General features: G+C 42.7%; 1 protein-coding gene across 1 annotated transcript in view; it reads left to right on the forward strand.

Annotated features, from left to right (window-relative positions):
* Positions 1-26,452, forward strand: part of FLVCR1 (FLVCR heme transporter 1) — a 230,203-nt gene that overhangs the window by 71,802 nt on the left and 131,949 nt on the right. Inside the window, exon 5 of the mRNA XM_053712463.1 lies at positions 20,706-20,809. Coding sequence (XP_053568438.1) covers positions 20,706-20,809 — 104 coding nt within the window. The remainder of the gene's footprint in view (positions 1-20,705; positions 20,810-26,452) is intronic.

A 26,452-nucleotide genomic window follows, 5' to 3' on the forward strand; every position in this document is an offset into this window, starting at 1 on the left:
TACGCTGTGTACAAGATCTTTTACTAATGGGAGTGATCCATCCGGTTCCGCGGTCGGAACAAGGACAAGGGTTTTACTCAAATCTGTTTGTGGTTCCCAAAAAAGAGGGAACTTTCAGGCCAATCTTGGATTTAAAGATCCTAAACAAATTCCTAAGAGTTCCATCGTTCAAAATGGAAACTATTCGGACAATCTTACCCATGATCCAAAAGGGTCAGTACATGACCACAGTGGATTTAAAGGATGCTTACCTTCACATACCGATTCACAAAGATCATTACCGGTATCTAAGGTTTGCCTTCCTAGACAGGCATTACCAGTTTGTAGCTCTTCCATTCGGATTGGCTACGGCTCCAAGAATCTTCACGAAGGTTCTGGGTGCTCTTCTGGCGGTACTAAGACCGCGAGGAATTTCGGTAGCTCCGTACCTAGACGACATTCTGATACAAGCTTCAAGCTTTCAAACTGCCAAGTCTCATACAGAGTTAGTACTGACATTTCTAAGGTCGCATGGATGGAAGGTGAACGAAAAGAAGAGTTCTCTCTTTCCACTCACAAGAGTTCCCTTCTTGGGGACTCTTATAGATTCTGTAGAAATGAAGATTTACCTGACAGAAGACAGGTTAACAAAGCTTCAAAATGCATGCCGTGTCCTTCATTCCATTCAACACCCGTCAGTAGCTCAATGCATGGAGGTGATCGGCTTAATGGTAGCGGCAATGGACATAGTACCCTTTGCACGCCTACATCTCAGACCACTGCAATTGTGCATGCTAAGTCAGTGGAATGGGGATTACTCAGACTTGTCCCCTACTCGGAATCTGGATCAAGAGACCAGAAATTCTCTTCTATGGTGGCTTTCTCGGCCACATCTGTCCAGGGGGATGCCATTCAGCAGGCCAGACTGGACAATTGTAACAACAGACGCCGGCCTACTAGGTTGGGGCGCTGTCTGGAATTCTCTGAAGGCTCAGGGACAATGGAATCAGGAGGAGAGTCTCCTGCCAATAAACATTCTGGAATTGAGAGCAGTTCTCAATGCCCTTCTGGCTTGGCCCCAGTTAACAACTCGGGGGTTCATCAGGTTTCAGTCGGACAACATCACGACTGTAGCTTACATCAACCATCAGGGAGGGACAAGAAGCTCCCTAGCAATGATGGAAGTATCAAAGATAATTCGCTGGGCAGAGTCTCACTCTTGCCACCTGTCAGCAATCCACATCCCGGGAGTGGAGAACTGGGAGGCGGATTTCCTAAGTCGTCAGACTTTTCATCCGGGGGAGTGGGAACTTCATCCGGAGGTCTTTGCCCAAATACTTCGACGTTGGGGCAAACCAGAGATAGATCTCATGGCGTCTCTACAGAACGCCAAGCTTCCTCGTTACGGGTCCAGATCCAGGGATCCGGGAGCGGTTCTGATAGATGCTTTGACAGCACCTTGGACCTTCGGGATGGCTTATGTGTTTCCACCCTTCCCGATGCTTCCTCGATTGATTGCCAGAATCAAACAGGAGAGAGCATCAGTGATTCTAATAGCGCCTGCATGGCCACGCAGGACTTGGTATGCAGATCTAGTGGACATGTCATCCTGTCCACCTTGGTCTCTACCTCTGAAACAGGACCTTCTGATCCAGGGTCCCTTCAAACATCAAAATCTAATTTCTCTGAAGCTGACTGCTTGGAAATTGAACGCTTGATTTTATCAAAACGTGGTTTTTCTGAGTCAGTTATTGATACCTTAATACAGGCTAGGAAGCCTGTTACCAGAAAGATTTACCATAAAATATGGCATAAATACTTATATTGGTGCGAATCCAAGAGTTACTCATGGAGTAAGGTTAGGATTCCTAGGATATTGTCTTTTCTACAAGAAGGTTTAGAAAAGGGTTTATCCGCTAGTTCCTTAAAGGGACAGATTTCAGCTCTGTCCATTCTTTTACACAAACGTCTGTCAGAAGTTCTGGACGTTCAAGCTTTTTGTCAGGCTTTAGCTAGGATCAAGCCTGTGTTTAAAACTGTTGCTCCACCATGGAGTTTGAACTTAGTTCTTAATGTTTTACAGGATGTTCCGTTTGAACCCCTTCATTCCATTGATATCAAGCTGTTATCTTGGAAAGTTCTGTTTTTAATGGCGATTTCCTCGGCTCGAAGAGTCTCTGAGTTATCTGCCTTACATTGTGATTCTCCTTATCTGATTTTTCATTCAGAAAAGGTAGTTCTGCTTACTAAACCTGGGTTCCTACCTAAGGTGGTCACTAACAGGAATATCAATCAAGAGATTGTTGTTCCATCTTTGTGTCCTAATCCTTCTTCGAAGAAGGAACGTCTGCTACACAATCTAGATGTAGTCCGTGCCCTGAAATTTTATCTACAGGCAACTAAGGATTTTCGACAAACGTCTTCCCTGTTTGTCGTTTATTCTGGTCAGAGGAGAGGTCAAAAAGCTTCGGCTACCTCTCTCTCTTTTTGGCTTCGTAGCATAATACGGTTAGCCTATGAGACTGCTGGACAGCAGCCTCCTGAAAGAATTACAGCTCATTCTACTAGAGCTGTGGCTTCCACTTGGGCCTTTAAGAATGAGGCTTCTGTTGAACAGATTTGCAAGGCTGCAACTTGGTCTTCTCTTCATACTTTTTCCAAATTTTACAAATTTGACACTTTTGCTTCTTCGGAGGCTGTTTTTGGGAGAAAGGTTCTTCAGGCAGTGGTTCCTTCCGTATAAAGAGCCTGCCTGTCCCTCCCGTCATCCGTGTACTTTAGCTTTGGTATTGGTATCCCAGAAGTAATGATGACCCGTGGACTGACCACACTTAACAGGAGAAAACAAAATTTATGCTTACCTGATAAATTCCTTTCTCCTGTAGTGTGGTCAGTCCACGGCCCGCCCTGTTTTTTATGGCAGGTCTAAAAAATTTTTTAAATTATACTCCAGTCACCACTGCACCCTTTGGCTTCTCCTTTCTCGTTGGTTCTTGGTCGAATGACTGGGTGTGACGTAGAGGGGAGGAGCTATATAGCAGCTCTGCTGGGTGAATCCTCTTGCACTTCCTGTTGGGGAGGAGTTAATATCCCAGAAGTAATGATGACCCGTCGACTGACCACACTACAGGAGAAAGGAATTTATCAGGTAAGCATAAATTTTGTTTTTGTGCAGTTAAAATTACAGACAGAGACATTCAGCTTCCCTCAGCAGTCCCCTGCATGCTATAGGACATCTCTGAAGGGCTCTAAAGGCTTCAAAAGTCGTTTATTGAGGAAGGTAGGGCCACAGCTGAGCTGTGGCAGTTGTTGTGACTGTTTAAAAAACGTTTAATTTGTTTTTTTTATCCGTTTTTTGCATTAAGGGGTTAATAATCCATTTGCAAGTGGGTGCAATGCTCTGCTAACCTATTACATACACTGTAAAAATTTCGTTTGAAACTGCCTTTTTTCACTGTTTTTTCAAATTTTGACAAAATTTGTTTCTCTTAAAGGCACAGTACCGTTTTTTATATTTGCTTGTTAACTTGATTTAAAGTGTTTTCCAAGCTTGCTAGTCTGTATAAACATGTCTGACATAGAGGAAACTCCTTGTTCATTATGTTTAAAAGCCATGGTGGAACCCCATATGAGAATGTGTACTAAATGTGTATTGATTTCACTTTAAACAATAAAGATCAGCTTTTATCTTTAAAAAATGTATCACCATTGGATTCTGACCAGGGGGAAGTTATGCCGACTAACTCTCCCCACGTGTCAGACCCTTTGACTCCTGCTCAAGGGACTCACGCTCAAATGGCGCCAAGTACATCAAGGACGCCCATAGCGATTACTTTACAAGACATGGCGGCAGTCATGGATAATACACTGTCAGTGGTATTAGCCAGACTTCTTGAATTTAGAGGAAAGCGTGATAGCTCTGGTGTTAGGCGTAATACAGAGCATACAGACGCTTTAAGAGCCATGTCTGATGCTGCCTCACAATATGCAGAAGCTGAGGAAGGAGAGCTTCAGTCTGTGGGTGATATCTCTGACTCAGGGAAACCTGATTCTGATATTTCTACTTTTAAATTTAAGCTTGAGAACCTCCGTGTTTTGCTTAGGGAGGTTTTAGCTGCTCTGAATGACTGTGACACAATTGCAGTGCCAGAGAAATTGTGTAGACTGGATAAATACTTTGCAGTGCCGGTGTGTACTGAGGTTTTTCCAATACCTAAAAGGTTTACAGAAATTATTAATAAAGAGTGGGATAGACCCGGTGTGCCGTTTTCCCCCCCTCCTATTTTTAGAAAAATGTTTCCCATAGACGCCACCACACGGGACTTATGGCAAACGGTCCCTAAGGTGGAGGGAGCAGTTTCTACTTTAGCAAAGCGTACTACTATCCCTGTCGAGAACAGTTGTGCTTTTTCAGATCCTATGGATAAAAAATTAGAGGGTTACCTTAAGAAAATGTTTATTCAACAAGGTTTTATCCTGCAGCCCCTTGCATGCATTGCTCCTGTCACTGCTGCTGCAGCGTTCTGGTTTGAGTCTCTAGAAAAAGCTTTACAGACGACTCCTTTGGAGGACATACTTAACAAGCTTAGAGCACTTAAGCTAGCTAATTCTTTTGTTTCTGATGCCATTGTTCATTTGACTAAACTAACGGCTAAGAATTCTGGATTTGCCATCCAGGCGCGTAGGGCGCTATGGCTCAAATCTTGGTCAGCTGACGTTACTTCAAAGTCTAAACTACTTAACATTCCCTTCAAGGGGCAGACCCTATTCGGGCCTGGTTTGAAGGAAATTATTGCTGACATTACTGGAGGTAAAGGTCATGCCCTTCCTCAGGACAGGTCCAAATCAAGGGCCAAACAGTCTAATTTTCGTGCCTTTCGAAACTTCAAGGCAAGTGCAGCATCAACTTCCTCTGCTACAAAACAAGAAGGAACTTTTGCTCAGTCCAAGGCGGCCTGGAAACCTAACCAGTCCTGGAACAAAGGCAAGCAGGCCAAAAAGCCTGCTGCTGCCTCTAAGACAGCATGAAGGAATGGCCCCCTATCCGGTATCAGGGTATCTTCTGGACTTTCAGGCTTCTCCTCCACAAGGGAGATTTCACCTTTCACGATTATCTGTCAACCAGATAAAGAAAGAGGCATTCTTACACTGTGTGCAAGACCTCCTAGTTATGGGAGTGATCCATCCAGTTCCAAAGGAGGATCAGGGACAGGGATTTTACTCAAATCTGTTTGTGGTTCCCAAAAAAGAGGGAACCTTCAGACCAATCTTGGATCTAAAGACCTTAAACAAATTCCTCAGAGTTCCATCATTCAAAATGGAAACTATTCGGACCATCCTACCTATGATCCAGGAGGGTCAATATATGACTACGGTGGATCTAAAGGATGCTTACCTTCACATTCCGATACACAAAGATCATCATCGGTTCCTAAGGTTTTCCTTTCTGGACAGGCATTACCAGTTTGTGGCTCTTCCCTTCTGGTTAGCTACAGCCCCAAGAATTTTTACAAAGGTTCTGGGGTCGCTTCGGGCGGTCCTAAGGCCGCGGGGCATAGCAGTGGCCCCTTATCTAGACGACATCCTGTTACAGGCGTCAAATTTCCAAATTGCCAAGTCCCATACGGACATAGTTCTGGCATTTCTGAGGTCGCACGGGTGGAAAGTGAACGAGGAAAAGAGTTCTCTGTCCCCACTCACAAGAGTCTCCTTCCTAGGGACTCTGATAGATTCTGTAGAAATGAAAATTTACCTGACTGAGTCCAGGTTATCAAAACTTCTAAATTCTTGCCGTGTTCTCCATTCTATTTCGCACCCTGCGGTGGCTCAGTGCATGGAGGTAATCGGCTTAATGGTAACGGCAATGGACATAGTTCCGGTTGCGCACCTACATCTCAGACTGCTGCAACTATGCATGCTCAGTCAGTGGAATGGGGATTACACAGATTTGTCCCCTCTACTAAATCTGGATCAAGAGACCAGAGATTCTCTTCTCTGGTGGCTATCTCGGGTCCATCTGTCCAAAGGTATGACCTTTCGCAGGCCAGATTGGACAATTGTAACGACAAATGCCAGCCTTCTAGGTTGGGGTGCAGTCTGGAACTCCCTGAAGGCTCAGGGATCGTGGACTCAGGAGGAGAAACTCCTCCCAATAAATATTCTGGAATTGAGGGCAATATTCAATGCTCTTCAGGCTTGGCCTCAGTTAACAACCCTGAGGTTCATCAGATTTCAGTCGCGCAACATCACGACACTGGCTTACATCAACCATCAAGGGGGAACAAGGAGTTCCTTAGCGATGTTAGAAGTCTCCAAAATAATTTGCTGGGCAGAGAAACACTCTTGCTACCTATCAGCGATCCATATCCCAGGTGTAGAGAACTGGGAGGCGGAATTTCTAAGTCGTCAGACTTTTCATCCGGGGGAGTGGGAACTCCATCCAGAGGTGTTTGCTCAATTGATTCATCGTTGGGGCAAACCAGAACTGAATCTCATGGCATCTCGCCAGAACGCCAAGCTTCCAACAGTTTCCTCTGCTCCCTCGACTGATTGCCAGAATCAAGCAGGAGAGAGCATCGGTGATTTTGATAGCGCCTGCGTGGCCACGCAGGACCTGGTATGCAGACCTAGTGGACATGTCATCCTTTCCACCTTGGACTCTGCCTTTGAGACGAGACCTTCTACTTCAAGGTCCTTTCAATCATCCAAATCTAATTTCTCTGAGACTGACTGCATGGAGATTGAACGCTTGATTTTATCAAAGCGTGGCTTCTCCGAGTCTGTCATTGATACCTTAATACAGGCATGAAAGCCTGTTAACAGGAAAATCTACCATAAGATATGGCGTAAATATCTTTATTGGTGTGAATCCAAGAGTTACTCATGGAGTAAGATTAGGATTCCCAGGATATTATCTTTTCTCCAAGAGGGTTTGGAGAAAGGATTATCAGCTAGTTCTTTGAAGGGACAGATCTCTGCACTGTCTATTCTTTTGCACAAGCGTCTGGCGGATGTTCCAGATGTTCAGGCGTTTTGTCAGGCGTTGGTTAGAATCAAGCCTGTGTTTAAACCTGTTGCTCCCCCATGGAGCTTAAATTTGGTTCTTAAAGTTCTTCAAGAGGTTCCGTTTGAACCTCTTCATTCCATAGATATCAAGCTTTTATCTTGGAAAGTTCTCTTTTTGATGGCTATTTCCTCGGCTCGTAGAGTCTCCGAGTTATCTGCTTTACAATGTGATTCTCCTTATCTGATCTTCCATGCAGATAAGGTAGTTCTGCGTACAAAACCTGTGTTTTTGCCTAAGGTGGTATCCACTAAGAATATCAATCAAGAGATTGTTGTTCCATCATTGTGTCCTAATCCTTCTTCAAAGAAGGAACGTCTTTTTTACATAATCTGGACGTGGTTCGTGCTTTAAAGTTTTACTTACAAGCTACTAAAGATTTTCGTCAAACATCTGCTTTGTTTGTTGTTTACTCTGGACAGAGAAGACGTCAAAAGGCTTCGGCAACCTCTCTTTCTTTTTCGCTAAGAAGCATAATCCGCTTAGCCTATGAGACTGCTGGACAGCAGCCTCCTGAAAGGATTACAGCTCATTCTACTAGAGCTGTGGCTTCCACTTGGGCCTTTAAAAATGAGGCTTCTGTTGAACAGATTTGCAAGGCGGCGACTTGGTCTTCGCTTCATTCTTTTTCCAAATTCTACAAATTTGATACTTTTGCTTCTTCGGAGGCTATTTTTGGGAGAAAGGGTTTACAGGCAGTGGTACCTTCCGTTTAAGTACCTACCTTCATCCGTGTACTTTAGCTTTGGTATTGGTATCCCACAAGTAATGGATGATCCGTGGACTGGATACACCTTACAAGAGAAAACACAATTTATGCTTACCTGATAAATTTATTTCTCTTGTGGTGTATCCAGTCAACGGCCCGCCCTGTCATTTTAAGGCAGGTCAAAATTTTAGATTAAACTACAGTCACCACTGTACCCTATGGTTTCTCCTTTCTCGGCTTGTTTCGGTCGAATGACTGGATATGGCAGTTAGGGGAGGAGCTATATAGCAGCTCTGCTGTGGGTGTCCTCTTGCAACTTCCTGTTGGGAAGGAGAATATCCCACAAGTAATGGATGATCCATGGACTGGATACACCACAAGAGAAATAAATTTATCAGGTAAGCATAAATTGTGTTTTTTTTATTTTATTTCTTTTTCAAGATACGATGAGTCCACGGATTTCATCCTTGTGGGATTACGCCTCCTGGTCAGCAGGAAGAGGCAAAGAGCACCACAGCAGAGCTGTATATATAGCTCATCCCTTCCCTCCCACCCCAGTCATTCTCTTTGCCTGTGTTAGTTAGATAGGAGATGGCAAAGTGAGGTGTTAGTAAAGATTCTTCACTCAAGTGTTTATTATTTTTAAAGTGGTGCCACTGAGTGCTACTTTGTGCTAGGGTGTAGCCTATACCAGATCAGTCTCTTCAGTTAAAAGAGAAGCATTTGGTGGCTTTAAAGTAATGGGAACTGGTGGGACATTATTCTCACTGCGCCTCCCATATTTTGATGCTGCCCTGTCTCTGAGAACCCTGAGAGATTCTAACTCAGGACCTTCTCTTTATTCTCAGGTCCATGAGAGGGATAGGACCTCTTACACCTGGAATCTGCCTTGCTGCCAGGCAGAAAATGAGGTAAGTGCTGACTTTTTTTCTGGGGGATTGGAAGTCTCAGAAACAAAGGGCACTTAATTTATTTTATACATAGCCTCATTGCTACTTTCACAGTTTCCCCTTAGACATGGGAACATTTGGGGCAGTTTTGCAGCAAGCACTGGGTTTTCAGGAAACATAAGGGAGACCCTTTATTTATTTCTAGAACCTCATGTTTTTCACATAGAACATTTACATAGTGTTGTAGACAGTGCTGAAAGGATTTATGCATGAGACATGCCTAATTGTACTCGCATAGTCTCCCCTCAAACATAGGGGGACTTTGGGGCAAGGATTTAGTGTAATAGCAGGCCCTGGTGTTTATCGGGCAGCATTGCTACAGTCACTGGGGTTAGTATATTTCTCCCGGCGGGTTGGTAAACTTTGGTGCCGACCGGGAGATTTTTGTTAGCCACGCCCACGATTGGGGTTTATTTTCGCGCCATTGTCACTCCGCTTCAGAACATGCGGTGTTACATCGCTGTGTGACCTAGACTTGGCTTCCGGCACCCTTATTTAGAAATAATGACCGGGAGATTCCTTGGGTGACGCCCACGGGGGTGGAGTTGTGAGAAAGCATGGCGTCAAGGTTTCTTCCTCCTTCATGTCGGCTATGTGTATTAGCTGGGAGTGGATGATGGCGTTATTTAGTAATCTATTCCTTCTGTCACTTCCGGTTATCAGAAGACAAGAAGGAAATTCTGCCTAACAGTTTGCGCATCAGTCGGCACTATTGTATTAGCTGAGAGTGGATGATGGCGTTATATAGTAATCTATTCCTTCTGTCACTTCCGGTTATCGGAAGACAAGAAGGAAATTCTGCCTAACAGTTTGCGCATCAGTCGGCACTATTGTGTGCTTAGTCCGTGTAACAGGCTGTCTGTCGCCTCAGTACGGTCCTTTAGAACACACTGAAAGATGATAGGGTTCTCTCTTTCCCTCATACATCCGTTAGACCTAGGAAAATAAAGAACAAGCTGAGAGACTGTCCAGATTCTTAATTCCCTCGTTCATTTTCCATGTTAGATCCAGGAATATAAGGATGTGTTTAAGAGCCTGTGTCACTTGCTTCTGGGTTTATGAACTGCAATGTTACCATACAAATTTACTCTTCTGCACAAAGAATTAGGAAATTACTTTTCCATTTAAAGAGACAGTCACATGCAGTGCCCTGCAGTTCCTTGCATTTTCTATTTTGGAATTGCTGCACAAGACACTGTTTCTTTAATATCATGACAATGTTTATGAACAGCAGGGTTGTCATTCTATTTTATTTTCTGCTGCACATGGTAATAAGATATTACTTTTAAATTTTAAATATACAGTCACCTGCAGTGTTCTGTGGTTTTCTTGCAATTTCCATCTGGAATTGCTACACTAGACATTGCTTCTTTATGGTCTTGGCAAGGTCTATAAACATCTACATTGGCATGCTAATTTAGATTGCTTTTGCACGCTAAAATAAGAGGTTACTTTTTCAGTTTTAAGAGACAGTAACATTTTTTAGGTGTTCATTTTTCATTCAAAAATTATTCTGTGTAAATTTTATTAAAAGACTTGCAGTTGCTTCTTTGTTTGTTCATCCTTTATGAAGTAGGATGGTACAAAAGACATTAATTCGGTCATGGACACAAAGATGAGTCACTTTAAGATTTAAAGAGACAGTAATGTTTTGTTCTATGTACATTATAATAAATGAATTTCTGCTGTTTATTTGTTACTTCATCCTTTAGGACTGGGGATGAAACAAACGCACACAAAAATAGTTAAGTTTCAGATTTAAAGGAACTGTATCATTTTCCTATGTCAACATTTATTAAAATTGGTTCAAATTTATTTTTCTTTTTGAACCTACTCCTTCTACAGCGATTGCTGTTTGGGAGTCTGTTGTCAATGGCCACACATTTTCCCTATAGCTTCCATCGACATTTTATGGCCCACATGCAGTGCCCTGCGTTTCCTTCATACTTAATTTGGGGGTTATGATGCATTCTATATTTTTACATTAGGTAAAAGCATTGCTAGAGGATTTGCTATTCATAAGAGGTTCCTCCATATTGCTGAGAATCTCAGTTTTAGATGGAATTGGTACTTTAGATATTCCCTATTTTTACAAGATTGTTTTCCCATAGCCATATCAGCTATGAGGCTGGACGACTTTCCTTAAGGGGGAAGGAGTAGTTTTGACCCTCTACAAGATCTTCTATACCCTTAGAGGTTAGTCCTCTGGACGGAATTTTGTACTGGGGCACACACCAAGGTTTACATTGGCACCCATCTGTGTACTTGGCTACCATCACTGGTGTGATGGTATATGGGTTGTATGCGTTGTCTGAGACTATTAGTCGGTATTTTCCCTGGATAAGATCCAGGTCTGGATTAAGCTTTCAATTGTCTAATCCCTTTATTTTAATTCTTCACTTCCGGTTATCAAACTGGGGGCATAGGTAACTCTGCGTCAGCTCTTGGCACCTTAAGATTAGATCTTTGTTTTACAAATATATGTTCTATGGTGAACACATAGTCTTCTGTTGAATCAATTATTTTCCTCTCAGAGGCAATTTCTGCTTTCAAGTTTGTCTGAGGATCAGACAAAGGGAGAGATGTCCTTATACTACGCAGGAGACCTCTCAGACCTGGGAGTGTTTTTTTTTTCCAGTTCTCATACTGGTTCTGGATCTGGGGTTACCGGTCGGGTTGTGGTTCCTGAAAACCGGGGAATTTTCAGACCGTTTTTTGAGAAAGGGTTCTGTCCTTCAAGAGGGAAACTTTTAATTGTTCCATTCCTTCCTTGATCCTTGAGGGTCAATTTATGTTAAGGATGGATTGAGGGTTAAGTTCCTTCATGTGCCGTTCACGAGATTCGTCTCAGTTCTAGGGTTTGCCTTGCTGGACAAACACTTTCAGTTTGTGGTCCATCCCTTAGATCTTCTTCCAGTTCTGAGTTTTTTCGGAGGTTCTGGGATCGCTGTTGGCGGTTTTTCAGTTATGGTGCAGGCGCCCTATCTGACTGATATCCTCGTCCAGACGTCATCTTCACACAAGCAAGATTTACATGGACAGGAGGTTATACTTCCTGTGAACTCATGGGTGGAAGGTGATTTTAGAAAAGTATCCCTTAGTCCCAATCATAAGGATAGCTTTCTTAGGGATCCTGACGGATTCCATTTCCCTGTAGATTTTTCTGACTGAGGTCAGGTAATCTGGTCTTGTCAATAATGGACTAGTGCTTCAGTCCACCTCTCGGCCTTCAGTGGCTCAGTACATAAAGTTATCGGGTTGATGGTGACGGCAATGGAAATTAGCCGAACAGAGGGCTCAGCATGCTATGACTCTGACTGAACACTGTTGCAAACTGAGGGTTGCAGGTTCAATTCCCGGTGCGGTCCACTCAATCTGTCATCCTTCTAAGGTTGATAAACTGAGCAGTGCATGGTGTCACTTAAACATTCCCTTTGTTTGTTCCATTCCAGTCCAGTCTGTTCCTTTTATAGTCTTCCTGTAACTGAGAGCGAGCTTCTGGGCTCTTCTGATCTGGCCTCACTTGACTTCGGCCGAGTTTTATTCATGCTATCTGTCGGTTATCCATATCCCAGGGGTGGATGCTTGGGATTCGGATTTTCTGATTAGACAGACTTTTCAATTTGGAGAGTGGGTATTTTCTAACCTGGTTTTCAAATGAGGATCTGTTTCCTCCGTTTGCGCTTCTTTGCCGTGTGATTGTTCGAAATCAATAGGAGAAGACATCCATAATCCTCTTCGTTTCTTTGTGACCTCATAGGATTTGGTATACCGATCCGGTGACCATATCATCTCTGTAACTTTGGAGCCGGGCAGATAGCTCAGCATGCTAAGGCACCGTGGCTGAGCTCTGTAGCATCCCAAGGGTTGCAGGTTCGATCCAATGGCGAGGTTCACTCAGTCTTTCATCCTTTCGAGGTCGATAACATGTGCAGCACCTTGGGACCATTTCGGGTGCTTGGCCACGCTTTACATTGAGGTGCTATGCTTCTGTTGAGGAAGGACCTTTAATTCTGGGTCCCTTCTTCCGTCCGAGTCTAGTTTCTCTGTGGCTGATTGCTTGGAGATTGATCGCTTGTTCCTATTCAAGCGAGATTTTTATACAAGCGAGGTTTCTTACTTCAGGCATGTAAGCCTGTATCTAGGAATATTTGCCGTAAGATAAGGCATACATATCTTTATTAGTGTGACTGCACGGGCTACTTTTGGAGTAGGGTTAGGATTCCAGGCTTTTGTCTTTTCTCCATGAAGGATTGGAGAAGGGATAATCTGTGAGTTCCTTGAGGGGACAGACTTTTGCTTCACAAGCATCTGGGAGATGTTCCAGTTGTGCATTTTTTGTCTGGCTCTGGCTAGAATCAGACTTGTATTTAGACCTATTGCTCCTCCTTGGAGTTTTAATTTGGTTCTTAGAATTCTTCAAGGGGTTCCGTTTGAACCTATGCATTCCATTGATATTACGTTGTTATCTTGGAAAGTTTTATTTCTAGTTGTTATATACTGCTCACAGGGTATCTGAGCTTTTGGCGTTAGAATATGATTCTCCTTATCTTCTTTTGCATTCAGATAAGGTGGTTTTAAGTACCAACCCTAGTTTTCTTACTAAGGTTGTTTTCTTACAAGGTTATTATTCAGGAGATTGTTGTTCCTTCCTTGTGTCCTAATCCTTCTTCTAAGAAGGAATGTCCGTTACATTATTTAGACGTAGTCTGTGCTTTGAAGTTCTACTTACAAGCAACTAGGATTTTCGTCCTTCGTCTTCCGTGTTTGTACTTTTTTCAGGGAAACGTAGGGGTCAGAAAGCTATTGCTACCTCTCTTTCTTTTTGGCTGAAGAGTATCATCCGTTTTGCTTATGAGACTGCTGGTTAGCAGCCTTCTGATCAAATTACGGTTCATTCCACTAGGGCTGTGGCTTCCTCATGGGCATTCAAACATGATGCTTCTGTTGCACAGATTTGCAAAGCTGCCACTTGGTCGTCTCTTCAGACTTTTCCAAATTTTACAATTTTGATACTTTTGCCTCGGTTGAGACTGTTTTTGGGGAGAAGGGTTCTTCAAGCAGTGGTGCCTTCCATTTAGGTTCCCTGTCTTGTCCCTCCCGTTTCATTCGTGTACTATAGCTTTGGTATTGTATCCCACAAGTAAGGATGAAATCCGTGGACTCATCGTATCTTGAAAAAGAAAAGGAAATGTATGCTTACCTGATAAATGTATTTCTTTTTCGATACGATGAGTCCACGGCCCCCTCTGTTCTATGAGACAGGTTATTAAAAAAATTTTAAACTTCAGACACCTCTGCACCTTGGCTTTTCCTTTCTCTTCCTAACTTCGGTCGAATGACTGGAGTGGGAGGGAATAGAGGAGCTATATGTACAGCTCTGCTGTGGTGCTCTTTGCCCCCTCCTGCTGACCATGAGGCGTAATCCCACAAGTAAGGATGAAATCTGTGGACTCATCTTATCGAAAAAGAAATACATTTATCAGGTAAGCATAAATTTCCTTTTTTTCTGAATTACATTATTGTCTGTTTTTCTCTAATATGGATTTAGAAGCTGTACAGAATGTTACTTGCACCATGTGTTTGGATGCCAATGTGGAACCACCTGTTCCTTTTTGTCCCTCCTGTATTGAGAGGGCTTTAAGCTATAGAGAAAAAAATTTCATGATCAAAATTTTTCAAAAGTGGATGCTTCTCCGGAGTCTGATGAGATTCAGAGTATGCTGCAGCTTTCTCCCCAAGCTTCCCAATCTTTAACGCCAGCACAAGCAGTGCCCTGTACTTCCACTCAAGCACCTGCTGGAGTTACTTTAAAAGACATAGCTGCTCTTATGTGTTCCACAATTTCTGATGCGTTGTCTGCTTTTCCTATGCTACAAGGCAAACATAAGAGGAAAGACAACCATGTGGTCAGTGAGGTTTCTGATGCTATGGTGGCAATCTCGGATGTACCCTCTCAGGGAACTGAGATGGAGGGTATAGAGGTTCTATCGGAAGGTGAAATTTCAGACTCAGGGAGTTCCTTACCTTTGACCGATTCATAGGTTGTCACTTTCAGGTTCAAACTTGAACACCTCTGCCTGTTGCTCAGGGAGGTTTTGGTTACTTTAGATGACTGTGATTCCACGGTAGTATTCGCCCCCGAGAAATCCAGTAAATTGGACAGATATTTCGAAGTTCCTTCTTACTCAGATGTTTTTCCAGTTCCTAAGCGAGCTTCGGAAATTGTTTCTAAGGAATGGGAGAGACCAGGTATTCCCTTCTCTCCTTCTCCTATTTTCAAGAAGATGTTCTCTATAGCTGACGCTGTCAGGGAAGCGTGGCAAACGGTTCCTAAGGTGGAAGGGGCTATTTCCACCTTGGCCAAAAGAACTACTATTCCTATTGAGGATAGTTGTGCTTTTAAAGACCCCATGGACAAGATGTTGGAGGGTCTACTTAAAAAGATTTATGTTCACCAAGGTCTGCTATTGCAGCCGGCTGTCACCAGTGCGGCAGCTTATTAGTTTGATGCTCTGTCCGAGTCTCTTAAGACTGAGACTTCTTTAGAGGTGAGCCAGGATAGGATTAAAGCTTTGAAATTAGCCAATGCTTTTATTACGGATGCTTCTCTGCAAATTACTAAATTTGCAGCTAAGAGTTCACGGTTCTCTATCCTAGCCCGCAGAGCCTTATGGTTAAAACCTTGGTCTGCGGACGTATCATCTAAGTCTAAGCTTCGAGCAATTCCTTACAAGGGAAAGAACTTGTTTGGGCCTGGCCTGAAGGAAATCATCTCGGATATCACGGGAGGTAAGGGTCATCTCCTTCCTCAAGATAAGAGAAGTAAACAAAAAGGACGACAAAGTCATTTTCGTTCCATTCCCAATTTCCAGGGCAGTTCTTTCTCTTCCTCCTCTAAACAGGAAGGAAACTATTCGCAATCTAAGCCTACTTGGAGACCCAACCAGTCTTGGAACAAGGGTAAGCAATCCAAGAAGCCTGCTGCTGAATCTAAGTCAGCATGAAGGGCTTGCCCCCGATCCGGGACCGGATCTGTTAGATGGCAGACTTTTGTTCTTCGTCCAGGCTTGGGTGCGGGACGTTCAGGATCCCTGAGGTATAGAAATAGTGTCTCAGGGATACAAACTGGAGTTCAAAAATGTTCCTCCCCGAGGAAGATTTCTTCTTTCAAGATTATCTGCAGACCAGATAAAAAGAGAGGCATTCTTACATTGTGTAAGAGACCTCTCCTCTATGGGAGTATTTTTTTCCATTCCTGTTCAGGAACAGAGGCAGGGTTTTTATTCAAATCTGTTTGTAGTTCCCAAAAAGGAGGGAACTTTCAGACCTATCCTAGACCTCAAGGGTCTAAACAAGTTTCTCAGAGTTCCATCATTCAAGATGGAGACTATTCGTACCATTCTTCCTTTGATCCAGGAGGGTCAATTTATGACGACAGTGGATTTAAAGGATGCATATCTTCATGTTCCTATCCACAGAGATCATCACAAGTTCCTAAGGTTTGCCTTTCTGGACGAACACTTTCAGTTCGTGGCTCTTCCTTTCGGTCTGGCCACTACACCCAGAATTTTCACAAAGGTTCTGGGGTCTCTGCTGGCGGTTCTAAGACCGCAGGGCATTGTAGTGGCGCCTTATCTGGATGATATTCTAATCCAGACGTCATCTTGTCAACAAGCAAGGCCCCATACTGACATTGTGCTATCCTTCCTGAGAACTCACGGGTGGAAGGTAAATCTGGAAAAGAGTTCCTTAATCCCGAAGACAAGGGTGACTTTCTTGGGAACTCTAATCGATTCTATATCTATGAGGATTTTTTCTGACAGAAGTCAGAAAATCAAAGATTCTAGATACCTGTCGAGCCCTTCAGTCCAATTCTTGGCCGTCAGTGGCTTAGTGCATGGAAGCAATTGGACTGATGGTGGCGGCAATGGACATCGTACCATTTGCTCGGTTTCACCTTAGGTCTCTGCAGTTAAACATGCTCAGGCAGTGGAATGGAGATTATGCAGATTTGTCTCCTGGAATAACCCTGGAACAGGAGACGAGGGACTCTCTTCAATGGTGGTTGTCTCTGGATCATCTATCCCAGGGGACATACTTTCGCAGACCTTCATGGGTGATTGTGACAACGGACGCCAGTCTTTTAGAATGGGGAGCAGTCTGGGGCTCCCTAAAGGCTCAGGGAGTATGGACACAGGCAGAGTCTCTTCTTCCTATAAACATCCTGGAACTAAGAGCGATCTTCAATGCTCTTCAGGCCTTGCTTCAGTTGGCTTCGGCCCAGTTCATCAGATTCCAGTCGGACAACATAAAGACAGTGGCTTACATCAATCATCAGGGAGTAACGAGGAGTTCCTTAGCGATGACCGAGGTAGCCAAGATGATCCAGTGGGCGGACGCCCATTCTTGCCATCTGTCAGCGATCCACATCCCAGGGGTGGACAACTGGGAGGCGGACTTTCTGAGCAGGGAGAGTGGGAACTCCATCCGGCAGTATTCTCCAACCTGATTCTCAAATGGGGTTGGCCGGAGTTGGATCTCATGGCATCTCATCAGAATGCCATGCTCCCGAGATACGGGTCCAGGTCCAGGGATCCCCAGGCGGAACTGATAGATGCTTTGGCAGTTCCTTGATCCTTCAGCCTAGCATATCTATTTCCCCCGTTTGCTCTTCTTCCTCGGGTCATTGATCGATTCACACAGGAGAAGGCATCAGTGATTCTCATCGCTCCTGCGTGGCCTCGCAGGATTTGGTATGCCGATCTGGTGGACATGTCATCCCTGCCACCTTGGAAACTTCCATTGAGGAAGGACCTTCTCATTCAAGCACCCTTCCTTCAGCCAAATCTAGTTTCTCCGAAGCTGACTGCTTGGAGATTGAATGCTTAATACTATCCAAGCGGGGTTTTTCTGATTCGGTCATAGAGACCTTAATTCAGGCGTGTAAACCTGTAACTAGAAAGATTTACCATAAGATATGGCGTAAATATCTCTATTGGTGTGAATCAAAGGGCTACTCATAGAGTAGAGTTAGGATTCCCAGAATTTTGTGTTTTCTCCAAGAAGGTTTGGAGAAGGGTTTATCGACAAGTTCCCTAAAGGGTCAGATCTCTGCCTTATCTATTTTGTTACACAAACGTCTGGCAGATTTACCAGATGTACAATCTTTTTGTTAGGCCCGTGTTCAAACCAGTTACTCCTCCATGGAGTCTAAATTTAGTTCTTAAAGTTCTTCAAGGGGCTACATTTGAGCCTATGCATTCCTTAGATATTAAGTTGTTATCTTGGAAAGTTTTATTTCTTGTTGCTATTTCTTTAGCTCGAATAGTGTCTGAGCTCTCGGCGTTGCAATTCAATTTGCCTTACCTTATTTTCCATTCAGATAAGGTTTTTTACGTACTAAACTAGGGTTTCTTCCTAAGGTTGTTTCAGACAGGAACATTAATCAGGAGATTGTTGTTCCTTCCTTGTGTCCTAATCCTTCTTCTCAGAAGGAACGTCTTCTGCACAATTTGGACGTAGTCTGTGCTTTAAAATTTTACTTACAAGCGACTAAGGACTTTCGCCAGTCGTCTTCTCTGTCATTTTCTCTGGAAAACGTAAGGGTCAGAAAGCTACGGCTACCTCTCTTTCTTTTTGACTGAAGAGTATCATCAGTTTTGCATATTAAACTGCTGGACAGCAGCCTCCTGAAAGAGTTACGGCTCATTCCACTAGGGCTGTTGCTTACTCATGGGCTTTCAAAAATGAAGCTTCTGTAGAACAGATTTGCAAGGCTGCAACTTGGTCTTCTCTTCACACTTTTTCTAAATTTTATAAACTTGATACTTTTGCCTCGGCTGAGGCTGCTTTTGGGAGAAAGGTTCTTCAAGCAGTGGTGCCTTCCGTTTAGGTTCCCTGTCTTGTCCCTCCCTTATCATCCGTGTACTCTAGCTTTGGTATTGTATCCCACAAGTAAGAATGATGATCCGTGGACTCATCTTGTCTTTAAAAATAAAATAAAATGTATGCTTACCTGATAAATTTGTTTCTTTTTAGACACGATGAGTCCACGGCCCACCCTGTTCTTTTAAGACAGGTTGTTAATTTTTGTAAACTTCAGACACCTCTGCACCTTGGCTTTTCTTTTCTCTTCCTAACTTCGGTCGAATGACTGGAGTGGGAGGGATGGGAGGAGCTATTTAACAGCTCTGCTGTGGTGCTCTTTGCCTCCTCCTGCTGATCAGGAGGTGTAAATCCCACAAGTAAGGATGATGATCCGTGGACTCATCGTGTCTAAAAAGAAACAAATTTATCAAGTAAGCATAATTTTTTCTTTTTTTACCTTCCATCTGTATGTGTGATTAGTGGCTTTATTTCTGCTCTCAATAAGAGGGTTACTGGCTTTGCACCTGCCCCTGCATTTTGATCTACTGGCTATACATGCTCTCTATATGTATGATTGCTCTCTTTTTAAAGGGGCAGTAAAGTCAAATGTTAATTTAAATGATTCGGAGCACGCATCCTTTGTTTAAAAGCATACCTAGGAAGACTCGGGAGTAGCAAGCAAGATCCTGATTGCTAGTTGCCAATATATGGCTCTTGTCATTGGCTCACTTAGTGTGTTCAGCTAGCTCCCAGTAATCATTTAACAAAGGATACCAACAGACTGAAGCTAGCATAATTACTGGTTTTGTGTCTGCTCTCTGTATTTGGGACTACTATGATTTTAGAGGGAAGATAAATAAATTAAAAAAGATTATGGGAAAATTGGAATCAAGAAATGGATTAAGAATGTATCAAATACGATAAAGGACAGGTTTTCAACTAAAAAGAGAGTATTGAGAAATACATTTAAACAGAGGGAGTCACTGGAGGAAGATGATGCCTCCCTTTCAGGACCACCTATGTCTTCTGATAGTGATCCTTAACGCAGAACCTTCACACTTCACACTGTCTTTATCTTTGCATCAACCTTAAAGTGAAGGTAAACTTTGGTGAATGAAAGCCCGTTTTTTTTAAATACTATTAAAAACAGGGGCACTTTCATTCATCAAAGTTTACAAAGCAGCTGTTTTGTTTAAAAAAAAAAATACCTTTATTTCTTTTCACAGCCAGAGCAGCTTCCCCCACATAGAGATCCTCTCTTCACACGTCAAGAATGACTAATCCTGCTTCCTGATTGGAGGAAGCCGGATTAGTCATTGTTGACGTGTGAAGAGAGGATCTCTATGTGGGGGAAGCTGCTCTGGCTGTGAAAAGAAATAAAGGTATTTTTTTTTTTTTTAACAAAACAGCTGCTTTGTAAACTTTGATGAAAGTGCCCCTGTTTTTAATAGTATTTTAAAAAACGGGCTTTCATTCGCCAAAGTTTATCTTCTCTTTCAGAGCAGCAAAAACATTTTGTTCATATTGCACTGTAGTTAAGTTAATCAATTGGCTCTGGATTTGTATATTCTTGCATTTTTTTTTTTTTTTTTTAAATGGACCTTCTAGTGTAAAAGTGAAACTTTTTTTTTCTTTTCTTTTTTTTATGAGATCATTTTTCCTTTTAGACAAATTCCCTTTATATTATGTGTTTAATCTCTTAAGCATTGTAAAATTGTGGAATTTGTTTCTTTCATTTTTTAATTAACATACAGAGCTCTGATGCATTTCTTATGAATATATAACTGACCCCTGTCTGTGCATTAGTTAGCTAGGTGGCACAACCTCTATAAATATCAATATATGGGTCCATAGTGGTGGTGGTATATAGCTTGCATGATGCAATTAGCTGCAGAAAATTATAATTACACACAGGACAGGTTTGACGTCATTCCGTGCGTTGCAGCTTACACTTGCATCTCACTGCAATAAAGAAAAAAAAAGTCTCAGCAGTAATCTAATTTCTCATATGCAGACATGAATTCTTCATTTCCAGTAACATAATAATTTGTCATATCTGACACATTTTAGTTTCTGTACACATTAATGTATAGAATATATCTTAATTTTTTTTTTTTTAACCTTTTTCTGAAAGGGAGAAGAGGTAAATGCTGGGAGGATTGGACTGACATTAGTGGTGGCCGGAATGGTTGGTTCCATTATCTGTGGATTCTGGCTGGATTACACTAAAACATACAAGTATGTGACTTACCTTGTTTTCTGAAACCATAAATTAAACTTTAATTATTCTGGCAGAGCGAACATTTCTTGTTGAAACTTATTTTGCTCTAAATAGACTAAAGGACCAGTCAACACAGTAGTTTTGCATAATCAACAAATGCAAGATAACAAGACAATGCAATAGCACTTAGTCTGAACTTCAAATGAGTAGTAGATTTTTTTTCTGACAATTTTAAAAGTTATATCTTTCCAATCCCCCTGTACCATGTGACAGCCATCAGCCAATCACAAATGCATACACGTACCATGTGACAGCCATCAGCCATTCACAAATGCATACACACTTATTCTTGCACATGCTCAGTAGGAGCTGGTGACTCAAAAAGTTTAAATATAAAAAGACTGTGCACATTTAGTTAATGGAAGTAAATTGGAAAGTTGTTTAAAATGGCATGCTCTATCTGAATAATGAAAGTTTAATTTTGATTGAGTGTCCCTTTAGGAGTGTGAACGAGGCATTGCAGCAGTTTTGCAACAATGTTTGTAACAATATGCATATAGTGATCAAGACACATGCACGCTCCTAAGCCTACCTCAGTCTGCTAAGAGAAAAGGATACATTTAATAATAGAAATTTATTGCAAATCAAACTGAAACTTTCTGTCTGGATGTACAATTCTACTTACTATACCCCTTTAATTGAAATTAATAATTTCACAAGATCCTAAATAAATTTCTGTTGATATATATATTTTTTTTATTATTATTTGTATTTCTTTTTTATGACACGATGAGTCCAATTTAATTAATTACTAATGGGGTATTCACCTCCTGGTCAGCAGGAGGCAGCAAAGAGCACCACAGCAAAGCTGTTAAATAGCTCCTCCCTTCCCTCCCACTCCAGTCATTCTCTTTGCCTACGTTAATGATAGGAAGCGGTAAAGTGAGGTGTTAGAATAGATTCTTCAATCAAGAGTTTATTATTTTTAAAGCAATACAAGATTGTGCTGCTTTGTCCTAGGGTGTAGCCGTAGTCCATATCAGTCTCTTCAGTAGAGCAGTGGTTGCTTTAGAGCAATGGGAACTTGTGGGACATAATTCTCACTGCGCCTCCCATATATGAATGCTGCCCTAAATCAGAATACCTGAGGAATATTTAATCCAGAATTTCTTTCTTGCACAGGCCCATGTGGGGGAGAGGACCTCTCAAGCCTGAGAATCTGCCTTGCTGTCAGGCAGACATTTGAGGTAAGTGCTTCTTTAAATTTTTCTGGGGCTAAGACAAAGAATGGACTCTCAGGAAAAAAAGGGAGCATAGGGTACACACATGAAATTCACTTTATTATGGGACAGCTCTAAGCAGGCACTGGGTTGCAGTTGGCTTGGTGGTTTCACTTATGGCGTTATTTTTTTCTAGTCTCTATAGTGTCGGGAGACTCGGTTGTTATTTACAACGCCCACGATGGGCGGGTTCTTTTGTTTGCGCGCCTTTTGTATTGCGCTTCTCAGTCTTTCAGTCAGCGACAAGTTAGGCAGAAGATTAGTCTCTCCTTAAAAGCCATGTTTTTAGGCCAAAACGAGCACTTCTAGGACCGGAAAGCAGCGATTTTGTTCCCCTACCGTATCCGGACCATTTCTTCCTGCTAAGAGGGAATTTCCGATATTACAGTCAGGTAGGCACCTCAGCAGAGCTGCTGAGGTGTAGGGGGTGGAAATTTATTGTATTTAGTTCAAAGCAGTACGTTTTTACATTCAAGAGTAAAAAAGTTAACATGTTCAAATTTAAAGTGAACTTTTTTTTCACTTAAAAATTTTTTATGCAAATTTAAGGTTTTTATTTGATAATTGTTTGCTTGTGAACCAGTATGGACCAGGGGGCCTGGCATACTTGCTCCTTGTGTTTGGATGCCTATGTGGAACCACCAATCCCTTTCTGTCCCTCATGTATTGAAAGGACTTTAAGTTATAAAGAAAAAAATTTCTGAGCCAACTTCATCTAAAGCGGATGTGGTCTAGGAGTCTAATGAATGAGGTACAATATATGCCGCAGCTTTCTCCTCAAGCGTCCCAAATTTTATCGCCCTCACAAGCAGTGCCCTGTGCCTCCTCTCTAGCTCCCACTGGAGTTACTTTAAGGGACATTGCATCTCTCATGTCTTCTACAATTTCTGATGCATTGTCTGCTTTCCCAATGTTGTAGGGAAAGCGTAAGAGGAAAATCAGACACTCGGTAAGCAAAGTTTCTGATGCAATTGTTGCGATTTCGGAGGTTCCCTCTCAGAAGCCTGAGGAGGAGGATACCGTTGTAGCATCTGAAGGTCAGAGAGTGTAATTCCTCTTGCTGATACTGAGGTTGTATCTTTTAGGTTTAAGCTAGAGCACCTCCGTCTATTACTTAAGGAGGTTTTAGCTACTTTAGACGACAGCGACTCCACGGGAGTTGTTGTTCCTAAGAAGTCCAGTAAGCTGAGCAAATATTTAGAGGTACCTTCCTCGACAAATGTTTCCGGTCCCTGACCGAGCTTCTGAGATCATTGTTTTCCACCCAGAGGGAGGTTTCTGCTTTCAAAATTATATGCAGACCAGACAAAAAGAGAGGCGTTCTTATGCTGTGTAAAAGACCTCTCCAATCTGGGAGGGATTGTTCCAGTTCCAATACAGGAACAGGGTCAGAGTTTTTATTCCAATCGGTTCGTGGTTCCCAAAAAAGAGGGAACCTTCAGACCAATTTTAGAACTCGGGAGTCTAAACAAATTTCTCAGAGTACCGTCCTTCAAGATGGAAACTATTCGTTCCATTCTTCCTTTGATCCAAGAGGGTCAATTTATGACAACAGTGGATTTAAAGGACGCGTACCTGCATGTTCCCATTCACAAGAATCATCAAAAGTTCCTAAGATTTGCCTTTCTGGACAAACACTTCCAGTTTGTGGCTCTTCCTTTTGGTCTTGCCACTGCTCCCAGAATTTTCACAAAGGTTCTGGGATCGCTGTTGGCGGTGCATCGATTACGGGGCATTGCAGTGGCGCCCTGTCTGGACGATATTCTAGTCCAGGCGCTATCATTACATCAAGCGAGATCCCACACGGATATGGTGCTATCCTTCCTGCGATCTCACGGGTGGAAAGTAAATTTGGAAAAGAGTTCCCTAGTCCCAAATACAAGGGTAACTTTCTTGGGAACCATAATAGATTCCCTATCAATGAAGATTTTTCTGACAGAAGTCAGGAAATCAAAGATTATCGATTCTTGTCTAGTACTTCAGTCCACCCCTCGGCCATCAGTGGCTCAGTGTATGGAAGTAATCGGGTTGATGGTAGCGGCAATGGACATCATCCCGTTTGCTCGGTTCCATTTCAGACCTTTGCAGTTAAGCATGCTCAGGCAATGGAACGGAGATTATACCAATTAGTCTCCTTGAATACTACTGGAGCACGAGACAAGGGATTCTCTTCTATGGTGGTTGTCTCTGGATCATCTCTCCCAGGGAAACTGCTTCCGCAGACCATCCTGGATGATCGTGACAACAGATGCCAGCCTTGTAGGATGGGAAGCAGTCTGGGGCTCCCTAAAGGCTCAGGGAGTTTGGATTCAGTCAGAGTCGGTTCTTCTTATAAATATTCTGGAGCTGAGAGTGATATTCAATGCTCTCCTGGCTTGGCCCCAGTTAGCCTCAGTCCAGTTTATCAGGTTCCAGTCGGAAATATAACTTCAGTGGCTTACATCAATCATCAGGGGGCAAACCAAAATAATTCAGTGGGCGGACAACTGGGAGGGGGATTTTCTGAGCAGACAGACTTTTCATCCGGGGGAGTGGGAACTCCATCCGGAAGTGTTTTCCAGCCTGATTCTCAAGTGGGGTCAGCCGGAATTAGATCTCATGGCATCTCTTCAGAATGCCAAGCTTCCGAGATACGATCAAGGTCCAGAGACCCCCAGGCGGAGATGATAGATGCATTGGCGGTTCCTTGGACCTTCAGTCTAGCATACCTATTTCCTATGTTTGCTCTTTTGCCTCGAGTCATTGCTCGAATCAAGCAGGAGAGGGCATTGGTGATTCTGATTCCACCGGCCTGGCTTTGCAGGATTTGGTATGCAGATCTGGTGGACATGTCATCTCTGCCACCTTGGAGACTTCCGTTGAGGAAGTACCTTCTAATCCAAGCGGGGCTTTTCTGAATTGGTCATTGAGACCTTGATTCAGGCTCGTAAGCCGGTAAGTAGAAAGGTTTACCGTAAGATATGGCGTAAATATCTATATTGGTGCGAATCCAAGGGCTACTCATGGAGTAGAGTTAGGATTCCTAGAATTTTGTCTTTTCTCTAAGAGTTTGGAGAAGGGATTATCGACAAGTTCCCTAAAGGGTCAAATCTCGGCCTTATCTATTTTGTAACACAAATGTCTGGCGGATATCCCAGATGTACAATCATTTTGTCAAGCCTTGGTCAGGATCAGGCCTGTATTCAAACCAGTTACTCCTCCATGGAGTTTTAATTTAGTTCTCTAAGTTCTTCAAGGAGCTCTGTTTGAGCCCATGCATTCCTTGGATATTAAGTTGTTATCTTCGAAAGTTTTATTTTGTGTTGCTATTTCTTCCGCTCGGAGAGTGTCAGAGCTCTCGGCATTACAGTATGAGTCTCCTTATCTTATTTTCCATTCAGATAAGGTAGTTTTACGTACTAAATTAGGATTTCTTCCTAAGGTTGTTTCTGATCGGAACATTAATCAGGAGATTGTTGTTCCTTCCTTGTGTCCTAATCCTCCTTCTCAGAAGGAACGACTTCTGCACAATGTGGACGTGGTCCGTGCTTTAAAGTTTTACCTGCAGGCGACTAAGTATTTTTGTCAGTCATCTTCCTTGTTTGTGATTTTCTCAGGAAAACTTAAGGGACAAAAAGCTACGGCAACTTCTCTTTCTTTTTGGCTGAAGAGTATCATACGTTTTGCATATGAGACTGCTGGACAGCAGCCTCCTGAGAGAGTTACGGCTCATTCCACGAGGGCTGTTGCTTCCTCATGGGCATTCAAAAATGAAGCTTCTGTGGAACAGATTTGCAAGGCTGCAACCACACTTTTGCCTTGGCTGAGGCCGCTTTTGGGAGAAAGGTTCTTCAAGCAGTGGTGCCTTCCGTTTAGGTTCCCTGTCTTGTCCCTCCCGTATCATCTGTGTGCTCTAGCTTTGGTATTGAATCCCATTAGTAATATGATCTGTGGACTCATCGTGTCATAGAAAAGAAAATTTATGCTTACCTGATAAATGTATTTTTTTTTGACACGATGAGTCCACGGCCCGCCCTGTTCTTGTAAGACAGGTTGTTGGTTATTATAAACTTCAGACACCTCTGCACCTTGGTTTTTCCTTTCTTTCCTTAAAGGGACATAATACTCATATGCTAAATCACTTGAAACTGATGCAGTATAACTGTAAAAAGCTGACAGGAAAATATCACCTGAGCATCTCTATGTAAAAAAAGGGAGATATTTTACCTCACAATTTCCTCAGCTCAGCAGAGTAAGTTCTGTGTAAAAAGTTATACTCAGCTGCAGGTAAAAATAAATGAAGAAATAAACAGCAGCCAATCAGCATCAGCAGGGCTGAGGTCATGAACTCTTTTACTGTGATCTCATGAGATTTCATTGTAAACTTCCTTACACTGAATA

This window comes from Bombina bombina, chromosome 4, assembly GCF_027579735.1.
Source record: "Bombina bombina isolate aBomBom1 chromosome 4, aBomBom1.pri, whole genome shotgun sequence".
NCBI classification, from domain to species: Eukaryota; Metazoa; Chordata; class Amphibia; order Anura; family Bombinatoridae; genus Bombina; species Bombina bombina.